At 40.7% G+C, this 22,666-nt stretch overlaps 1 protein-coding gene and 1 pseudogene across 5 annotated transcripts in view; one reads left to right on the forward strand and one right to left on the reverse strand.

The window, feature by feature from the left end:
- Window positions 1–22,666, forward strand: part of LOC110840700 (uncharacterized) — a 49,794-nt pseudogene that overhangs the window by 15,488 nt on the left and 11,640 nt on the right. Inside the window, exons 13-14 of the transcript XR_015534419.1 lie at window positions 1,234–1,324; window positions 7,368–7,562. The product of XR_015534419.1 is annotated as an uncharacterized LOC110840700 (transcript). The remainder of the gene's footprint in view (window positions 1–1,233; window positions 1,325–7,367; window positions 7,563–22,666) is intronic.
- On the reverse strand, window positions 11,176–22,253 carry LOC110840438 (protein argonaute-2-like). 4 transcript variants are annotated; one of them, XM_087346519.1, is made up of 3 exons: window positions 22,094–22,253; window positions 20,192–20,317; window positions 11,176–11,299 (listed from the first exon to the last, which is right to left on the reverse strand). In XM_087346519.1, exons 1-3 carry the CDS (start codon window positions 22,172–22,174, stop codon window positions 11,291–11,293), a joined length of 216 nt encoding a protein of 71 aa, XP_087202645.1. In that variant the 5' UTR covers window positions 22,175–22,253; the 3' UTR covers window positions 11,176–11,290. The 4 variants fall into 4 exon arrangements, 3 of the variants coding, with proteins under 3 accessions (XP_087202645.1, XP_087202647.1, XP_087202644.1); XM_087346521.1 differs by having other exon boundaries at window positions 11,176–12,359; XR_002546874.2 differs by lacking the exons at window positions 20,192–20,317; window positions 22,094–22,253 and adding an exon at window positions 12,176–12,677.

Genomic DNA, 22,666 nt, shown 5'->3' on the forward strand with positions numbered 1-22,666 from the left:
TAAAGTAAAAACTGGAGACAATTAAAATGTAGAATTGTACTATCATGTTCCACGAGAAACGTTCCAAAGTTGCTTGATCATTATTATTGCAGAGTACGGAGAATGTGAGTCCAAAGGAAGGTGTTTGGAGCCCAGAAGCACTCTTTAGTAGTATGGCATTGACTTCGTGGGCTATCCTGAAAATAGATACATGAACAACAGCAGAAGATGTGAGGTGAGTGAATGCTGTAACAAAAAAATTATGCATTATTGTATAATCTTCAGTTTGAAGTAAATGCTAAGAACCTCTTATAAATAGGAGGAATTGTTTTCAGCTCAGTACACTTTCACAGTTAGGCCATGTAGGCATACATGTTATCATTTCTCAGAAACGATCATTGCGGGAAAATTGTGGGCCAGGACTGAGATTTTTGAACGATTGATGCGATAAGACGATAGTTCGAGGAATGATAATAGAAGCGGGAAAATGTAACATTATTTTATATGTGATGTATCGGGGACCGAACAAAACGGACGATACATCCGGGAAAACGATAGTTTGGGGAACGATGGATAGAGGTTTCACTGTAGTTGTCTAGTTTGCTGACATTCTGGAGAATCTCTTTTTCTCCATTGATAAGCAAATTGATGCTGATATTTGTAGTTCATTCATCTGTTTCACTAACTCTCTCTAGAAGCAGTTTGAGAATGATGGCCCTGAAAAGGGACCTGAATTCTTATTTGCTTTCCTGCTGGTCACACATTCACCAGTCAGAATGTATCAATTTCCCAATGCTTCCTGGCCCTTATCTATAATATTGGTGCTTTGACATATTCAGTCACTTTGTTTGAACATGGAAACAGCCAGATTATTTGAAACATCAGAATATCAACCCACCACAACAGTAATATCACCCAGAACTGGAATGGTAGCAGTCTTTAATTTTGTGTTTATAATTGGTTTTTCATTTTGTTTCTTAAGAAGTTGTTCATTGCCTTCATTCTTCCTCACATAAAATGTTCCTAGTTCCCCTTTTATTTTATTTCTTGTAAACATGCCTCCAAGCCAGTTTTCTGTGGGATGTTACACATTGACTTGCAGACACTGTCTGCAAGTCATCTTTGTTCAGCAGCTGGTATGGGTTCTGGCATTGTCATGTAGCAGCAACATTTTCTCTGCCCATTCATCTCTTTGTCATTGCTGGATTTTCAGACAAAATTAAAGTTTCAAGAATCATTGTGTTCTGTTATTAGGCCACCATGTTTGAAAAACCCTGTCATGATAGTAGGAGCTGATGTGACCCATCCATCAGCTGACCAGACTGACATTCCTTCAGTTGCTGCGGTGAGTATTTTGTGCTGTGAAGTTGTTTACAGTTTTAATGTTGTAATTTTTGTAAATATTTTTAATTTATCTGATTTCTGTACTTCTTATTGTCTACTTCAGAAACTATTACCATATCGTAATATTTTCACAACACATGTATATGTGTGTGTGTGTGTTAATGTCATAGACGTCTTCAGATTCCCAGCTGCCGTTTTCTCCATCCATCGTCTTTCTCCTGTTTCTTTTTGCCATTTCATCCTGGGTTCCTTGCATCCATTCCACTCTTGGTTTTACTCTATTATTCCTTTCTGGTGGCATCTGCTTTAGCACTTGTTTAGGCCATCTGTTATCTGCTATATAATCAAGATAAATAAAACAGCCATTTTTTCATTTGCCTTATTATTATTGTGTTCTGTTTTACGACAGGTCCATTGCTCTGCCCAAAAAGAGCTCTCCAGTTGTCCCTATTCTCGGCTTCTCGCTTTAATTCCTGGAACGTCATCTTCTTTCCTTGTTTAAGGTCGTCGGTTAGCTGTATCAATCTTCTTCCCAGTCCTCTCTTTCCTTCAACCTGGCCTTCGATGATATCACTCAGTAACCCATTCCTTCTCATAATATGTCCCAGCCAGTTAGCTTTCCTTCGTGTAATCGCCTGCAGAATGTTTCTTTGCTCGTTGACTCTCCTCAATACTTCTTCGTTGGTCACTCGATCCGTCCACCTGATCTTCTCTATTCTTCTCCAACACCACATTTCAAAACTCCAGGTATTTCTGTTCCTTCTTCCTGAGTGTCCAAGTCTCTGCTCCATACAGCGCGACACTCCATACATAACACTTCACTAGTTTCTTCTTCATCTCCAAGCCCAACTTGCTGGTCAGAAGTATCCTCTTCTTGACGAAAGCTGCCTTGGCCATGGCTATCCTTGCTTTTACTTCCTTGGTGCATAGGGCGTCCGTCGTGACTATGCTTCCCAAGTACTTGAAATGCTCCACATTCTCCATCTGTTGGTTTCCAATTACAATGTTCAATGGTTCTGCTCTCGGTGCTATCCTCATTACCTTTGATTTTTCAATGTTGATTTCCATTCCATACTCTCTGTTTCCACTAACTTGTCCATCATGTTCTGTAATTCCTCCTCTTCCTTTGCCAATACCACTAAGTCGTCTGCATACTTTACAGTCTTTATCATTCTTCCTCCAATTTTGAAGTCTCCTGTTCCCTCCAGAGCTTCCTTGGCAAGCCATTCCCCGTACAGGTTAAAAAGAATTGGTGATAAGCAGCATCCCTGTCTTACACCTCTACCTATCTCAACGCTGTTGGTGTCTCCTGAGTACAGTCTCACTTTGACTTTTTGCTGCATGTACAGGTTTTTGATTAGTCTTCTATCTCTCCAATCAATTCCAATTCTCTGTAGGATCCTCATTAATTTCTTCCATTTTACTCGATCGAAAGCCTTCTTCCAGTCGATGAAGCAGGCACATACTTCTTCCTTGACATCGAGAACTCTCTCTGAAATTATTCTCATAACTCCGATGGCATCTCTGGTTCCTCTTCCTCTCCTGAATCCAAATTGGTCGTCTCCCATCACTTCTTCTATCTTCTTTTCTAGTCTTTTAGTCAGTATTCTAGTCATTATCTTCGCCGCATGTGAGATTAGGCTGATGGTCCTGTAATCGCCGCACTTCTTGGAATTCTTTTTCTTCTGTAATGGAATCATTGTTACTTCCAGAAAGTCCTTGGGCCACTCACCGGAGGTGTATATCTTGTTAGCGAGTCTAGTAAGAACCTTCACTCCTTTCTCTCCAAGTTCTTTCAATAAGTCCGATGGGATTTCATCATCTCCCATAGCTTTTCTTCTTCTCATATCCTTTATGGCCCTCTCTACCTCGCTCTTCAGTATCTCTGGACCTTTGTTGACCTCTTCTACTTCTTCTTCTGGCTCCAATTCCATCTCCATCTCATCCTGTCGAATGGCCTTGTAATAGAGCTCTTCAATATAATTTTCCCACACAGCTTTAACTTCATTCTGGTCACTGACTATCTTTCCTGATGGGTCTTCTATTTCCTGTGTTCGAATTCCTTTGTTCTCTTTCCATCCTAGTTGTTTTGCCTTTGCATACATCAAATTGTATCTTCCAATTCTCTGGAGTGTCATTATCTCATCACATACTTCGTTGATGTAATCTTCTCTCGCCTTGTCTGTTTCTCTTCTCAGTTTGTTGTTCAGTCTTCGATATTTCTGTCTTCCCTCTTCACTGTTGATATTCTTCCATCTCCTCCTCTCATCCATCTTATCGAGCATAGCCTGTGTAATCCATGCCTTCCTTGGTATCCTCTTCATCCTACCAACCTTTTCTTCTAATGCCACTGTTAGGCACTTCTTGACATTTGTCCATTCCTCTTCAACGCTTTCGCCTTCACTTTCACTTAATTTTCCTTCCAATTCTGCTCTTACTTCGTCTCGCGCGCTCTTCAGGTTCTCCAGGTCCCATCTCTTCTTCCTCACCCCCCCTACTCCTGATTTTCTTCATTCTGGTGCTGACGTTTGCAACTAACATATTATGATCTGAGTCGATGTCCGCTGATGGCACTGTTGTCACATTCTTTACGCTATTCCTAAATCGTTGCTTCACTAAGATATAGTCTATCTGGTATCTGCTCCTGTCTCCTGGGCTTTTCCACGTATACAATCTCCTGTGATGCTTCTTGAACCAGGTGTTGGTGATTACCAGTCCATTTCTTCGGCAGAAGTCAACCATCATGTCCCCTCTCCTATTCCTTATTCCCAGTCCATGAGGGCCGACAATGTTGTTTTCTGCTCCTTTCCCCACGACACTGTTCCAGTCTCCCATTATTATGGTTTGCACTTTCCCTCTTCCTTCTGTCCTGATGATTTCTTCTATCTTCTCATATATTATTTCCACTTCTTCATCGTCATGATCCGATGTTGGCATGTACACCTGCATTATCAGAATATCCACTGGTTCTGCATTCAACTTGATATACATCAGTCTGTCACTACACGCTTGCACTTTGATTACACTTTTCTTGATCCATTTCTGCATCACTATTGCAACACCTCTTTCAGCACTCTCACCTCCCGAGTAGTACATATGATAGTTTCCACACTCGAAATCACCTTGATCCCTCCATCGAACTTCACTGACACCCACAATGCACACATTATTTTTATCCATTTCGATCTTCAGATTTTCCAGTTTTCCTCCCTGTTGTAGTGTCCTGATGTTCCACGTTCCTATGGTGAATTTCCTAAAAGAATTCTCCTGCCTGATACCCTCTCCCGAGACAGTCCTCGCCCGGAGATCCGAATGGAGGACTAGTTTACCTCCGGATTGTTTTGTCTCTGGAGAAAGCATCATGCACATTGTGACTGCTCCTGTTGGGCAGAAGCTGTCCTGGAAAAAAGTAATGTGGTAGTTTTTCCATTTGCTTTCCACATCGCAGTACCACAACCATTAAAGCTGCTCCAGCCATGCTTGTGGTAATCCAGCCTCGAACCAGTCCAGGATCATTTCCTTTACGCTTCAAGTTGGTAATAGTGGTCGCTGCTGCCCTCCACTATGCTAGTTTTTGTCCGCCCCGGGTATTTGATTTCCCCGGTACCACCCATATCTGGGAAGCATTCCCCTATCCGCAACCTGGGGAGGCGCCCGATGGGGGACTAACAACCCCCTGAGGGATTTGCCTTATATACTTGCAAAATGTGGTATCTTACTTTGAGATGACAACTTACTGTATTTACACAGCTGTAAATTGAAAGTTTATTTTCATTAACAAATGTGAGGTCAAATTCATGATTGAGGGTATATATGGGGAGGGAAAGAACGAAAGAAAAAAACACACCTCTCAGTTTCTGTGAAATCTGATAACTGTGGTGAATGTCAAAATTTGTGCATCCATAGAATGTTGTATCTATGCGAATGTAATTCAGAAACTATTTGTTGGATATTTGTTACCAATATACTAGTTCTGTATTTTTTGTAGCTGTGCTTTTCCTTTTGAAGTGCATTTCATAATGATGCTGCCATCGGATCCAAGTAGAAGAAATCTCTTGTTACACAGATTCCTTTATCCTGTTGAACTGTATGTTATTCCAATTAATCTATGACTGTTAGGTATGCAGAAAATACTAATAAGTAAATGAAGAATGGCATTTTGAGTTTACTGGAAGAAATAAAGCAGCCATGGGGGGGGGGGGGGGATATATATATATATATATATACACACACACATTTTTTCTTATTTTTGATCCATAGAGTAGTAGTCTGTGTGGAGGCATTCTGGTCACGTGTTTATACCAATTTTTCCTATATGTGCCGATAATATTGCTGATATATATATAAAATATTTTATGGCCCTGAATGACCTCTTATGAAGAGATGGAAGGGGGGAGGGTCATGTGTGTACCTAAGACTTTTGCCCCAAATTATATGCTTATTTTTTTTATTAAAAATGTTCACTGTGAAGGGGATTGTCTTGTATCTGCACTTATCTTCAGTAGGATGAATGCAGTAAATTACAAGTGTTTGAAAACAAAATTATAAAGAAATATTTGGATGTGCAAGTAACGTAAGCAGGCAAAAGTCAGTGTAGTTTAGTTATTTGGTGATCCAAAAGTCGCACAGAAGAGCATGGAAAAGTAAGTATTGGCAACACTGTACTGTCGGCCGGGTGTTGTGCAGGCAGTATGATCTTGAGACATCTGCTAGGTCTCACCAGTTGAGTAACGGCATTCGAAAGTGTAAGATGAATTTTTTACAAGCGGAGTGAGTATTCATTGTGGAACATTATTTTAAGACAAATTCGTACACGGAATGCCAACAATCGTTTGTGCGTAGTTTTCCAGAATCGCGCGTGCCGAATAAATCAACAGTATGCCAAATTGTTCACCGTTTTTGTGAAACAGGCAGTGTAAGTGACAAGAAGCGATCTGGACGGCCATCAAGTCTGAGTGATGAAAATTTGAATGAAGTTAGGCAGTGCTTAGAACGGTCACCCAGAAAGTCCTTAAGATGATTAGCACATCAGACTGGATTGAGTTATGGAACAACGCAGAGGTGTATGAGGCGGCTGAAGCTTGTGCCTTACAGAATTCACACAATGCACGAACTCAAGGAACCGGACAAAGGGAAAAGATTACGATACTGTGAATGGTTCCGAGAACTTGTGAGGGACGGTGTCGGCATCTTGGACAACATTTTCTTCACAGATGAAGCTTGGTTTCATTTAAGTGGTTATGTAAACAGTCAGAACAGTAGGTTTTGGAGCTCTGAAAAGCCACACTTTTTCCATGAGGTGCCCTTACACAGTCTGAAGATTGGAGTGTGGTGTGCAGTTTCACGTCGCAGCGTGGTGGGTCCTCTTTTCTTTAGATAAACTGTTATTGCTGAACGTTACCAGGAAATCGTTATGCAGTTTATTGCATTACTGGAGGAAACAGAACGTGATTGCTGGTTTCAGCAAGATGGGGCCACTGCACACAGAGCCAATTCCACCCTGGCAATGTAGGCTGAGTTTTTTGGTGATCGTGTGATTTCTAAGGGTTTGTAGCCACCTCGTTCCCCAGACCTAACGCCACCTGATTTTTTTCTTTGGGGATACTTGAAACAAAAAGTATATGCAAACAACCCTCAAACCCTGGATGAACTGCAAACCAACATTGAGATGTGCATTGCAACCATACCCCAGGCAATGCTTCGTCATGTGTCTAGAAATGTGATTAAAAGAGTGAATTTGTGTCACAGAGAAGGAGGATCACACTTTCAACACCTGTGATTTCCATATGGTTTGGTTTACATTAGATTTGTATATTACTTTATATTATATGTACATTAATTCTTTGGGTTGCATGACTTCTGGATCATCCTGTATGTGGTACTCTTGAAAAATTATTTTTAAGTGCTTTGTTTACATGATATCTCCTTAAAACTGATAGTATTCCAGGGTGTTATCATTCTTGACTTACAGAAAAGCATGATTATTACCATGCATGATCTTGCTTTCTTATTAATGTAAGTGACACTGATGTTGAATGTAATAGGTAACTGCCAGCCATGACCCAAAGGCTTTCCAGTACAATATCCAGGTTAGATTACAACCTCAAGGGGAAGAGATCATTAAAGACCTGGAAGATATCGTGAAAAAGCAACTTTTATTCTTTTACAAACGCACAGGATACAAACCACAGGCGATAATATTCTTTCGTGACGGTGTAGGTGAAGGGCAGTTTGCACAGGTAAGCACAGTTTGAAACACAAAGTATAGAAACTAATGTGTATGGAAGAACATTGCAGTGTATTGAGTTCTTTTGTTGCTTTGCATTGTTTGGGCTGGATAACATGGCACTTCCTGGTAGGTTCAGATTTTTTGTGTTCTTCACACTCTAGTGAGTGAAGAGCACCTTATGCCGATCTGTCTGTCAGTAACACTTTTGAAGGGGTATTTAACCTGCATGACAGGTCAGTGTATCTACAGGGGGACTCAATGTGGATGAGGGGGTTTCTGCAGGGATTCTCAACATGTGTGGCTGGTGGTAGGGGGGTTATAGTTCCTGTGGGTACTAAGTGTGCATGACCTGAGATGACAGTGCAAGAATGACCTAGGATGCAATATGACCTTTGATCACATCAGTGCAACAACAACCAATATGACAAGGTGTGGGAGGCAATTTTTTCACACAAAAAAGCTTTGGTAAATTTAGAAGTTTATTCATATTCCATCTACTGATATTGTCAGTTTTTGTAATATATTAATTTTTATGTTTTATGAAAAATGGTGCTAATATGCCATACTAATATATCAGCAAATGATTAACGCTGCTGTTAGATCTCCTAGTTTATTATGTCTAAAGCACCCCACATCAAACACCATTTTTATTCATGGGATTTGAAGTTCTCAAAGCAGTGAAGCTATTGAAGTTGGTCTTCAGGGTTGTAAGGACATGTGGACTTGTAGGCATATATGCCATGTGAACTTATGGATAGAAACCTACAAGACCACACAGTATTACAACCCAGAAGACAAACAGTGACACTATTTTAATTGTTTCCTAATAACTTGAACTGTATATTTGGAGGCCTCACACCAGATCTGGACAGGTGGCAAAGAGAACAAGATTAGAAAGGTGTACTCTTTGCAACACATTGATGTTTCAAATGTGTTCTTCATGCCACATCACATACTAATAGTGGCATCTTTCTTTCTAGAAGAATCACACTCATTCCACTGAAGCAGTGATATTACATATAAACTGCATTAATACACTGATGAAATTTTTCTGTGTCCCTCATCCTTTACACAGTAATATAACAATGGCCATTGTGTAGTACAGTGAAACCTCTATCCATCCTTCAACCAACTATCGTTTTCCCGGATGCATCTTCTGTTTTGTTCGGTCCCTGATACATCCATATAAAATAATGTTTCATTTTCCCGCTTCTATCGTTCCTCGAACTATCGTTTTATCGCATCAATCGTTCAAAAATCTTAGTCCTGGCCCACAATTTTCCCGCAATGATCGTTTCTGAGAAATTATAACGAAATTTGCGCGATGTTTTTAGATTTTAAAATGCTGGGTTTTGAGATAAATTAATACCGAAAGACGCACAATGTTTTTGGAATACCCAGTAGCGGTAACCTGTTATGTCCCCCAACCAGCACAGATTCTTTTGGAAAGAGGGGTGATGGTTGGAGTGAATGGGGGTGCTCATTGTCAGAAATTCTATGAGTTTAATTATGGTGCACTCATATTTCCTTCCAGTGATGTCAGATGACTGTGCAGTGTGAATTTCTTCACAAATGCTTTTATTTTATGTACAAAGGAAAGGCAGGCAACACTTTTCATTCTTCTGGTTCATCTCCTGTCTTCTACAGCTACATTTCATCGAGTTCCGCAGTAACAGTATTTCCATTCTTCCTGTTATTGTTCCAGTCTATATTTTTGTTGTTGTTCCCGTAAATATTTTGTTATTCCTGTTACTCCTGTTAATTATTTTGTTATTATTCCTGTACCATGTCTCGCCCAGTAAAGCAAGTCAGAACTCTTCAAGAAATATTAAAAATCATAGAAGAAGTGGAGAAGAATCCATTTGTAAAAAGAATCGACATTGCTAAGCGCCTTGGATTAGCACCATCTACTTTAAATTCAATAGTTGCAAAGAAGAAAGAAATCCGAAAACAAACTGACAAGGGTAGTAATTCATACAAATAAACGAAAACCGGAAGAAAGTCCACTTTCAGTGAGCTAGAAAGTTTCCTCTTCACTTGGTACCAGCAATCGCGGGCCTCAGGAATTCCTGTTGATGGCAACATCTTGCGGGGAAAAGCTAAGACGATAGCCGCAAGACTGAATATTGAAAATTTTGCAGTGTCGAACGACATGGTATGGTTTACAAGAAGTTAGCCGGCGAAAGTGCTGCTGTGGATATGGATATGGCTCGAGAGACTGCCAACACTGCTGGAAGGATATGAGCTGCGGGACATTTATAATGCGGATGAGACCGGACTTTTCTACAACGCCTTCCTGGATAGGAAGCTGGCATTGAAAGGTGAATCTTGCCACGGGGGGAAAACGTCCAAAACACCGGATTACAGTTCTTCTGTGTGTTAACAGTGACGGTAGCAACAAACGGGGTCTGATTGTAGTTGGAAAATCACTAAAACCGCGTTGTTTCAAGAACATAAAAAAACCTCCCGTGAAATATCAAGCCAACAAAAAGGCATGGATGACCACAGACGTCTTAACGGTGTTTTTTAAGTTCTCTGGATGCCTCCATGGGCGCACAAGGCAGAAAGAATTTGCTGTTTGTAGATAATTGTGCCGCTCATCCGAAGGACTCGACATTTCTACGAAATGTGAAAGTCGTGCAGTATCCAGCAAATTGCACGAGCGTCTTGCAACCGCTTGATTTGGGCATCATCAAGTCTTTCAAGCAGTTGTATAGAAAGTGCCTTGTGCAAACAGCTGTATGTGTAATGGATGCTGGGAAGGATGTCGACATGAAAATTGACGTGCAACAAGCAATTCATTTCACAGTGGCAGCTTGGCGGCAAGTCTCCCAACCAACTGTTGTGAATTGTTTTCGCTAAGGTGGCTACGGGTATGAACTTCGCGCAGAAGCAGACTCTAAGGTCAGTGTGGATGAGCATGATGGCTTTCACGAAGACTGGAATCGATTTGGCGCCGTGAAAGACGTGATTAAATTTGGTGATTACGCGGCAGTAGTTCAAGAATTAAAACGAGAAGCTGAGAATAGGGAAAACTTGTGAACGCTTTTTGGGCAGAAGAACGGACACTAAATAATAATAAAGACAGTGAGCTTGCCACATGCGGAGTCGACACCATTGATGAGTTGTGTGAAAATCGCGAAGGGGTTGGGAGCGGTGAGGGAGAGGCAGATGACGAATGCGAGCCTGAAGCTGTGCCGAGTTTTGCCGAAGCACATGCTGCATTGTCAAAAGTGAAGTCGTTCTTTTATGAGCATAACATTAGTGAACGTGACGAGGAAAACATTTTGAACGTGGAAAGGGCTCTGTTTGGCCTAAAACGTAAAGTTTCGACAAACCAGTTGTCCATTAAAGACTTTTTTGGTAAAAAGAAGTAACTTTGAAAGAGAAACATTCAGTTTTTTTTAAGTTTTTAATGCTTTCCCGCAACTATCGTTTTCCCGTATTCATCGTTTTCATTTCCCGCCCCCACCAAAAACGATGCATCGAGTTTTCACTGTACAATGATGTGTTATCACTCATGAATGAAAAGAAAATTAACTACAAACTGCTATAGGAAAATGAAGATTTATTGCACAACTGATCACCTTGATATTTTAGCGAAAATTTGGTTTACACCATCCAGCTTAGTGTTGGCTTTCAACAGAATATTCGAACATGTGGCAGGATTCATAAGTTGCATTGTTCTTCCCTTCACACACTGAGTCAATATTCCAACATTCAATTCTGCTAGTTGCTTCACCTCAGCTGCAACATATCATAAGTATGGTCATAAGTTTTCAACATCAAAATATGCAGTTTGTACATAACCCTTTTATTGGTGCAGCATAAATGTGAAGTCCAACTTTTGCCTTGATGGCAATTATGATAAAGAAAATATGATTGTTTTACAATCTTTGTTGCAGACTGTTGTGACAATGCTGCACACTGGCAAAACACATAACAAAACCAGACAAGCAAATTCACACAGCCATGATGGTGTAATTCCTCCATGTTAGTTGCCTGATGTTGATGTTTGCATGTGTGTGTGTGTGTGTGTATTGGGGGGGGGGGGGTTATTAAAGCAACAAAGCCAGCACAACACACAAATAGCCTCAAATCTGCACAGATTATGACTAGTTCCTTACTTACTTGCATGTGTTTATGACACACAGCCTTTAAACACCAGGGTTGCCAACATACACTAAGCAATGCTTAGTGATGTGATGTGAAACACTTGCACTCAGATTTGGAATCAGAATTAATTTATAAGATCAGTTTTCTTACATGATACCATATGCTTTTTTACTTGTGTAAGAGGCAGGAATAAAAAGAAGTATACAGCCTGACAATGTTTAACTACAGTGAGTTTTCAAAATGCATACCAAGGAGTAAAAATCTTTCAAATGATAAAACAATGACTAATTAATTGCACATTAATAAAATTATGAATTTGTTTAATGTCAATGATGGCAATCTGTAGTACCTATCAAACTCACTGTTGTTTTCATGGCTATTTCAATTTCAGTGTTCCTTGGATACAATGCAACAAGTAATATGGTCCAGGATTGGAAACCAATAATACATGTGGGCTACTTAGTTACTAAATACACAATGTAACTTTGTAAGTAGACAACCTCTCACCATAGTGATCTCCATTATCAGGAATCACAACTACCACCAGCTGAACTCCACCATTTTTCAATGCTGTAAGGAACTCCTCTAGTTTGTGTTTTTATTTTTTGGTGGGTCCATACGCTCTTGTGAAGGATGTTTAATATCCATCCCCAAACTTTCTCCCGCTTTCTTCAGATTTGTTATAAAATCACTGTGACATAAATATAAAAGATTAAGACTTCAAAATGTTAAGAGGATTCAATATTCTACAGATAAGAATGAAGGTTACACCATTCTTCTTCATCTTTTATTGCCTATCGCTATTTTCCAGAGCACAGTTCCTCCTTTCGGAGGTTTCCTTGGTCTTCTGATGAGTGCATGTATGAGTAGTGAGCGACCAGCCCACTGACTCTGCACAATTTCTACTCAGTCTGTGACAGCCCACTCTGAGTTCGATTCTCGAGTAGGCGGACCTGAGATAGACTTAGACTGGACTTTTGGCGATTACTCCAGTTTATACGCAAGGAAAGGGGCCTAAGTTAACTGAACTAATACAGAATTATTGGACTACATCCCCTCGAATCCTGCCGCCTCGAACCTTGCCCCTGGAACCCTTCATAGCCACCACGTATATTCCCTGAAGGCGAGAGTCCATGCCCCTGAGCTACCAAAACGAAACCCAACACCAGCCGGGCGTCCTGATGGAGAGTTTGGAGTGAAAGGACAGTTACAGAAGAAGTGGCGTGACGTGTGGCACGAGAAGGCAACTGTGAAGAGATCATACAACAATAGGTGGAGAGAAGGAAGTGCTACATCGAACACCGATGTCAGGTCAAGGACGTACGAGACTGTGAGCAACTTCGGGGGCAGCAACACAACTCGGGACCGTGAGCGCCGGACCATCGTGACACGGACCCCCGATCCCACCAGATGAAGGAGCAGGAAAGCAGGATTGCCAGCTACCGATGACTGCGGCCGACGCGTGAGGAAACAGCGATCGAGAGGAAGTAACACGGTGGCACTGCCGCCACGACACCAGGGAACGACTACATCGCTACTCCAAGTTTGGCAAAGAACGCCGATACTAGGTCAGTGAGCAAAATGACTGGGAGGACCCTCCACAGTAAGAGAGTAGTAGCTGACGAATCAGAAGGGGAAGGTGAGGTTCTGGGCTGGCCGAGTAGAGAACCATGTACCGGCAATGAACTGTTAGACAGCCCTGCGGACAAAGAACCAGGTGTAGTCGAGGAGATGGTAGGCAAAAACATAGCCGGAGGCGAAATTTTAGCAGGGGGAAGGCAGGAAGAAATAGAACAGACAGTTAGTTCAAATAAAGAGGGTGGCAATGTAAATTCCTCGGGGGTGCAACCAAATCTACTTGCTATTATATGGAGATCGTTGCAGGAAGATAGAGAAAGGAATGAGGAAAATAGGAAACTAGATGCAGAGAGATGGGAAAAATTTTCAGAGAAATTAACTCGTCAATTTAAGTCTGTAGTTATAAATTAAACTGATCTATGGTGCAAAGGGTAGAACAAGAAACTGGTAGATTGTCACAGGAAATATCCACTTTGCGGGCGGAAACCCAACAAGAAATTGAGATCGTAAATAGTAAGTTTGATACAGTGAGAGAATGTGTGAATGAGAAACTGAAAGTGCACATGGAGGAAAATAGGTTGGAGCGAGGTAAATTGTGTAAAGAAATAGAAGACAAAACTAAAGAAATGAGCTTAAAGTTAGAGGAACATAAGACTGAATTGGAGAAAAATTTAAGTGCAGTTAGAAAGGAAATGGCAAGTGTTAAGCAGGGAGTAACGGAGAAAACCATAAATACTTTGTAAGAAAAGGTAAAGGTAGCTGAACGAGACAGTTCCGCTAAGCTAGAAGAACTTTCAGCACGTCTAGATAAATTGCAAGAACAGGTGACTATAGGGTGCAGACAGAATCGTCCGTTGGCAGTGACGAGCAGGCATTTAGGATGAATGTAGCGAATGGCGGAGAACAGGCATCGTGTTCATCCCGAGTTGGAGATTTAGGTGAGAATCATGTGCATAATAGGCAGGGAAGTACGAATGGATGTAGAGTGAATGTTGGACATTTACCCGTATTGTGTAATGTGCCCAGCAGTGATGCAAATTTGTCCCATACACATGAATTCACCAATAGGAATTTCGATCAATGTCACGGGAACGCGTTGGGCGACCTAGATCTACCAAGGTTTTCAGATTGCCATAAGCAAAATGTCGTGCATTTTTTCGCAGAGTTAGACAGCTATTTTGATCTAAAGAGCGTGCCTGAGTTGTTAAAGCTACCTTTGGCAATGAAGGCGGTTACCGACTGTTACACCAAACAATGGTGTACTGCCATATATAAGGACCTAGCTGATTACGAGCACTTTAAGCGGGCCTTAACCGATTTATTGTGGAGTGCACAAATCCAGTCACGGACCAGGTGCACGGTGTATCAAGACCGATACGATAAAAATAAAGCCGATACCATGTCCGCGCATTTTTTGAGATACAGTGTCATGGCCGCACACCTTTCTCCGCGGTTGTCCGAGCTTGATTTGATTGACGCTATCTCGGGACACTTCCCACCGTATGTCCAGAGGGCGATATTATCCGCGAATGTTCGCACCATTCAGGAGGCCCTCAGCTTCTAAAATAAGCTGGAAGCAATGGAAGCCAGGGACGGAAATCGAGGTCCGAACCAGGGACAACAAAGTAGCGGTTACAGATCCAACGACGGCAGAAACGCTAATCAATATCTGAACCGATATGATAAAAATCGACAAGGGGGACACCACATTAGGAATTTTGGGTATAGGGCGAACCAGAATTTCAAACAAGCAGGTCGGAATGGTAGATACAGCCCAAGATATAGGGAGTCCGCCGGAAGGAGAGGATACGGCATTGTTGAGCCACGCGAGGCTTCACAGGGGGAGCCCTCGCGTGCTAGCTTGAGCCCACAAGCTGGCTCATACAACCCATGTGGACTTTCCGCGAGCCCGTCAATCGGAACAACTGTTCGTTGGCGGAAAACTGAATCGGAGTGGCGTTAGGGACCGTTCGTCATTCTACGTGAGGCAAGGCAGCCCAGGTCCAGTCAGTAACCCAGATCAGTCAGAGGGAGATGGAGCCATAGTGCCTGAAGACAGTTGCTTTTCGGGTACTTTGATGAACTAAGTAGTGGATAGGGTAACGTTACTGTGTATGTGATAAACGAGACCAATCTAAAAGGATGCCCAAGAGTGGTTTTGAGAGCCGAAAATAGAGAGATAACTGCGATATTAGATAATGGAGCTGAGATTTATATTATTTCAGAAGAGATTTATGACAATTTGATAGCGGGGGGCGCACAGTTACTTAATTTACCTGTTATACAGGGAGTATTGATCTCTGCGTGGGGGCGAAGACAAAGAGAATTAAGAAGCAAGCTTTAATACCATTTGATATTGGTGGAACTCACTATGAACAAGTTTTTATGGTTGCTCCGAACCTAATGGCCGAGGTCATATTAGGCGCGAACTTCTTATCTGATTATGGAGTGACGATGGATTTTAAAGAAAGCAGCTTTACTACCAGGCAGCAAGGACGGGTTAGCAGTCATTGCTCATGGCTAAGGAAGAAGACGGGCGCACTGGCGACGAACTCCGGACTTACAGTCAAAGATTACACAAATTCTAAAACAATAGACCAGGACAGATCCATGACCTACACTAGCGTTCGTAGCGCTTGTGTCAGCAAACCTGAACTTTCAGACTTACAGGCAGGCCCGCAAGACCATATTAAAATGAATGAATTAGGACGTGGTACGAGAATTCCCACAGTTCACTACGACGAAAGCGACAAAGTATTGAGAGATGAGGATGGTAGGGCGTTGTTCCCGGAAGATATTTGTTTATTTAATGATTCTTTAGGTCCAGAGAATGAGCATTTAGTAGCCAGAAGTAGCTATTGGTCGTGTGAAGAGGAGAGGGCGCACTGTAACATTCAGGAACCAGACCCATGTTTAATTTGTGAGCCGGAAAGCGCCGGAACTTTCTCAGCCGACGGCCTAGCCTTGAAGGTCGTGGGAGCGAGCAGCTTGGACGACGAACAGAAACGTAGTCTAATGAAATTGCTTGTCGCCTACAAAGAACACTTTTCTACGAAGCCTGGTAGGTGTAACTTGTTCACATATAAATTTGAGGTATCGTGTACCGAGCCTTTCGCTGCTTCGTCACACCCCATTCCATTTTCAGTACGCTCAGTTGTACGGAAACAAGTTCAAGATATGTTAAATGATGGAATTATCGAAGTGTCAAGCTCCAGCTATATTAACCCATTGACGATCGTAATGAGGGAAGGGAAGTCTCCGCGGATCTGTGTAGACGCGAGACGGGTGAATACCTATACGTTGCCAGATCGCGTGAGAGTCCCTTGAATCCAGGAATTATTACAGCAGTTCCACGGATCTAAATTTATTACTAGTATCGATTTGTGATCGGCATTCTTGCAGATACCTCTGGAAGAAGGATCAAGGAAATATACGGCTTTCTTATTTGAGTCACGGGTATATCAATTTACTAGGACCCCGTATGGTTTCAAGAATTCACTCTCAGCTTTTGTGCGAGCTTTACAAAAGACGCTGGGTGCGGACGCCTGTGGATATGCCCTTGCTTACGTCGACGATTCATGCTCTGTTGGATGGCAATTTACCTAACAAGACTGGGTTGTAAACATACTGGCTGTGAAGACGGGCTAGATGTAAACTCGCGGACAGCATTGTCGTAAAAGAAGGGCATTAAGTGGTAGCTTTAATGAATAAGGCAAGGAGAGCAGGATTTGGGCTAAGTACGAGTATAATATGGTAAGGTAAAAATCTTTTTTTTCTTAGTAGTTGCAAATTTGCTACCGAAAATATCTCCTAACCGCCATTGTCGGACTTCTGATTTGTGGATTCATGTTTCATGCCACTGGGCATGGGGAAACTCCGTAAGTTGTGAGGGTGGTGTGATATGTGAGTAAATGAAAGTCGGACTTATCCATTTAGTTGATGTCATTGTTGGGCCGACGTAAAAAGTGAAGGGCTTAGTAGCGCCAGGGTAGGCTAATCAGAATCAGCTGTTAAGAGAATGAACAAACAGGTGGTGGGAATAAACCCAAACGTACGTAACACCTACTTATTGTGAAAAGTGGAACAAGAGGGGTGCGTAATGTTGTATTCTAAGTAACATAAAGCCTGCGTGAGCAAGTGATGCAGAAGGTAGAGTAGCGATACGCTCAGATAAGCGTAGTGCAGGTCCCAATCAGGATCCATTACGTAGAAGACACCCGTGAAAGTATATTGTAAGGTGTGCATTTAGTAATGGCATAATTGTTAAGTTATTTAGTGTAGCATGGATATAAATTAAGTGATTGATGAGTGATTTGTGTGTGGATGTTTATTGTTTTGAGGGTGAATGAGTGAGTTGATTTGACTGTCATTATGTTCTATATGTATTTGAGTAGAATAAGTTAGACAATGTAAAGTTTTTTTGTTGTTGTTCTGTAACGTCCGATTGCAGGCTACTGTTGGAAGGAACAGAAACCGAGATCAGGTGGGAGACTCGGTCAGTTCTGTGACGCTGCGGGTTACTCGATTTTGGGAGAGAGAATTCTCTTTTAACAGTTAGTCTGTATTTGTGTAAGTTGAAACTGTTGAGTGGGGCTATCACTGGAGAAGCCGATGTGCTGTCGGTCATGGGTTACGGACCTCCATTCATCTCAGGGGGATGTTGTGACAGCCCACTCTGAGTTCGATTCTCGAGTAGGCGGACCTGAGATAGACTTAGACTGGACTTTTGGCGATTACTCCAGTTTATACGCAAGGAAAGGGGCCTAAGTTAGTTTTGTTTTGGTAGCGCTTTTCTTAATCGGAATTTATAATCAAATTGTATTGAATTTTCCCGAGTTGATGGTTAGTATCGCTAGTTCAGGCCACATCTTGGGAGACTTGTTTGTTCCACCGGGCGACTGCCTGGCGCCAGCTACGTGACTAGATGAATGGGTGATTTTATGATCGGTGGCTAGACTTGGTGGGTTGAGTAAGCTCTTCCAGATGTGTTTTAGCCGTTAGAAGACTTAGGATAAATCACGTCACTAACCACCAATGGGTTTATAATAAGCTATCGGCTGCAAATTTGTAAGGTTAGGGTGATGAACCACTCGCCAGTGAGAACACTCTCTTCAGATTCAAAAGTCTTGCTGAACGCGGTGTGCGTCCAGCAAGGGGTTTCCAAAAATCACTTACGTAGCAGTCTCGACCGCGGGTAGTCCTGCACTCGGCGAGGAGAGAAGGAAAGAATAAAAGTGAACTAATACAGAATTATCGGACTACATCCCCTCGAATCCCGCCGCCTCGCACCTTGCCCCTGGAACCCTTCATAGCCACCACGTATATTCCCTGAAGGCGAGAGTCCATGAGTTGAGCTACCAAAACGAAACCCAACAGAAAACCCCTTGTAACCAGCCGGGCGTCCTGATGGAGAGTTTGGAGTGAAAGGACGGTTACAGTCCTGATTTTGACTGCCACAGCCATCTAGTAGTGAATCAGGAGAGACTTGGGTGAGAAATGGCCACTGAATTTTGCTTACGAAACATCTCACCCGCTTTACTTCTCCTCCGAAGGAGGCTGTGCTATGGATTTTTATCGCCCTTAAAAATCCATCATTCTCAGTCACGTTTGAACCCGCGAACCTTGGGTCAGTGGTGAGCATGCTAACCACTAGTACACCAAGGGTGACAAGGTTATACCATACTTAATTGAATACTTCACACAACTTCTCCCACAATTTTGTGATCAAAGACGTGGGTGCATAAATTTAACAGTCCATGATCAAAAATACAACTGCCTACATGGCCTAACTGTGAAAGTGTACTGAGTTGAAAACAATTCCTCCTATTTATAAGAGGTTCTTAGCATTTTCTTCAAACTGAAGATTTTATAATAATGCACAATTTTTGACGTAAATACGTCTATATTTTAAGGTCAGTGTCATTCGGCAAAAAGGGAAACGAAAAAGTGTAACTTCATTGTTATGTTACCTTGGAAACGTCAATTGTTTACTCAGCATTATTGTTACCTAGGAAACTTCATCTGTTTATCAACAAATCGACAATAATGGTTACCTAGGAACCGTTACATTACCTTACGTTACTTTACATTACCTTACATTACATTCAGCTACCACAGACCCATAAATAAGCAAAGTCTTAATCAAACTTTACTCAATTGTAAAGCGGGTATAAAGGAAATATTTAGAATAAAGCCAATATATAAACTTCCTTTCCGTATAGACGTATTTACGTCAAATTCTCCGGAACCGTGGTTCCACTGACAACTTTTTTGATACAGCATTCATTCACCTCAGGACTTCTTTTGTTATACAATTATTTAAGTTAGGAGAATCCAACTAGTCAATGCCACACTACTAAATAGTGTTTCTGGGCTCCAAACACCTTTCTTTGGACGCACATTTCTCTTATTCTGCAATAATAATGATCAAGCAACTTTGGAATGTTTCTTGTGGAACATGTATAGTGCAATTCTACATTTTAATTATCTCCAGTTTTTACTTTACATAGTCCATTCTAAACCTGTAATACAGCAAACTGTGATGCACAAGCCTAGAAGCCTGCAAGAGATAACCAAAGTGAAAAAGCACATGTACTACAGTGAAAAATACATTTTCCAAATGCACTTTTTGCAATTTTGAATATTTCACTGTTCTTGGTGTTCATTTATTACAGACAGAAATATATTCATGCAAAACTAATTTCTCTACAGACATCAAACTGCAAAGTTCAAAGTCTGGACAGCCGGCTTCCAAGTAAAGAACAGAATGCAAGATGGGAGTTCATACAATAACTATAGCATGTGTAGCTGTTGCAATGTATCTCACCAGAAGCCAGAATACTATTACATGTATGCATGTAATCTTTCCTCATAAAATTGTCCTTATTAAGAGCTGTAGTAGCCTGTTCTTTGACAAATGTCTTTACAGCATTCCAAAATACTTACCACTTGACAGTTATACTCCAGTTGTGGCGGATCCAGTGTATGAACTTCTACTGTCTCAAATTGATCACTGAGAGAGAGACCAAACTCTTTCAGATAGGGGTCATCCTTGAATCTCGGTGAATTCATCTGAAATAGTACAGTTAATATGATCACTGGCTTTGTGTATGATTGAACACAAATATCTGTCATTGGAACAAAAAGGATTCTTTCAAATGATAATTTTGGTGCTCTCACCCTCAGCATCCCAAAAATAATAATACTGTTAACCCAACCATAAAACTTTCTTTGCTTCTATTTTTAGTGTGTGTGTAGAAAGGGGGAGGGGGGTCTTATATTTGTGAATAAAGAAAAATTGTAGACAAAAAAGATTGTAGCAATCTGTGAGAAAATAGATAATGGCATCTTGAGAATTTGAAACTTGTGCATCTACAGAAAATATCAATATGAAAATATTTCAAATACTGAAAATGTTTGAATTTTATAACTGTTACCATCATACTTGTATGAGTTTAATACAGTTTTATATTTCTCAAACTGTGGTTCTGCTTTTCATGTACATTCTGTGATGACACAACATACTTTAGACAGTACCCTTAACCCAATTACTTTCTCACTGTTCAAACTAAGAGTATGATCCTGGAACCAAAATCATTATTTCTAAATGTTCTCACATAAACACCCCATGTTCACACAGATTTTGAAACAGACTGCATCTGAAAAATGTGAATGGGCAGTCAACTTATGATTGTATGCTATTGTCATTGTCTCTGACCACTCAAAAAGTTGTACAAACTTTATAACTTCACACACTTATTTTATTTTACAATTTTTGGCAGCATGTTTCAAACTCTTTAGTCCATCATCTGGCCCCTTGACTTTTTACACACATTATAATTCTACATTATTTTGGTGCATTAACTGAATAGTCAATGTTGCATGCTTGTTATTATCTACATTAAAACATTTTAAAAAAATTAAAATAAATTTTGAAAATCATCTTACATTTATCTTGAGCAGTAATCATATATCACTGCTATGTATGTGTGTACTTGGATGCACATTTATTCTGTTGTTAAAATACTACCTCAACGTGATGCTTAAATATCACATTATGACCCTTAGTGGTAACTGTTAAGAACTGATTCAATGTCAATACTCAACATATATATGTAACTAATATTATTCATTTTAAAAGTTGTTTTTTCATGTTTACAATAACTATCCCCATCAATATGGGTATAATAAATCACGTGACATATGATAACAAAGACAACACTGAAATACGACAGATTTCATACACAGGTTTCTTCATTCTTGCAAACTGCATTTCTTGTTAATTTTAAATTAATGGTTATCAGGTATGTCAAAACACTAGTAATAGTGCAACATTTAAGAAATTTAGTATTTCTGTGTGTAATCGTAGGTACAAATTTTAACAAAACAGCATCATGTGGGCCTTAAATTGGTCACTGTGAAGGGATGGAGAAGAAACCATACATTATTCATCTGTGACACTCAAATCATATTCTGCTGCAATATCACCTCAGTCCAATAATACCAGTATCCTTTAAAATTAAACAAGTTTGGAAAAGTATGCACTGCATAACAATTCTGGCATGTTTACCAGAATTTGACCTTTAACTTTTGAACAGTAGCAGCAATTTCAGAGTCATCTGGGATATATAAAACTCACAAAGGCAGTGGTATACAGCACATGTCTGGCTGGGTGATTGCATGGGGATTCCCCCACAGATGTTCCATGCAGACTGACACACAGATATAGCAAGGCTAATAGGCACAGAGGCATGTCCAACAGTTTTAAAATTCAAACAAAATAAAATGGATGTGGTGGGGAGTCATAAGTGAAAATATTAACTATTGGATTAAACTACTAAGACATACTGCTTCTTGGATTTTGCGTTTCCTGTCATCGGTACTTGCTGCAGCTTGCTTTGTCAACTTAGATGTTTGTCTCACATCCATTTTTCTGTTTATCACTTGCCCTTTCGTCACACAGCATGACTGAAAAGAAATACAATAAATTTTGTAATAAGTACATAACATTAACATACAATTTTGGAAAATACCATTTGCTACTCACTTGTAAAACCATACTTGACATTTTTATAAATTCTCATCTAAAGCTTTGTTGTTTACAGTTTATTTAACAATACTCTTTCAGCTACACAGATCATGCAGCACTAAATGTTAGTATGGTTGTGAAAGAAGAATTCAGAAGGCTGCAGGATAAAATTGTTCTGGCATATCACAAAACTACTATCCAACATTTGCATGGTGGAAATGAGGTAAAGCAGTCAAACAAGAATATGACCCTCCGAGCCAAGAATCAAACCTGTCACTCCTAAATGCAACACACAATTACTAACAAGTGAAGTGTGATATTGTCACTAAAAGGAACGGACACTGGTATGTCCCAGCAGCCATAAGATTTAGCAACATGTAAAATAGTGACAG

The sequence above is a fragment of the Zootermopsis nevadensis genome, unplaced genomic scaffold, assembly GCF_977971745.1.
Source record: "Zootermopsis nevadensis isolate Lab colony 2312 unplaced genomic scaffold, Znev_1.0 Znev_ptg000010l, whole genome shotgun sequence".
Taxonomy (NCBI): domain Eukaryota; kingdom Metazoa; phylum Arthropoda; class Insecta; order Blattodea; family Termopsidae; genus Zootermopsis; species Zootermopsis nevadensis.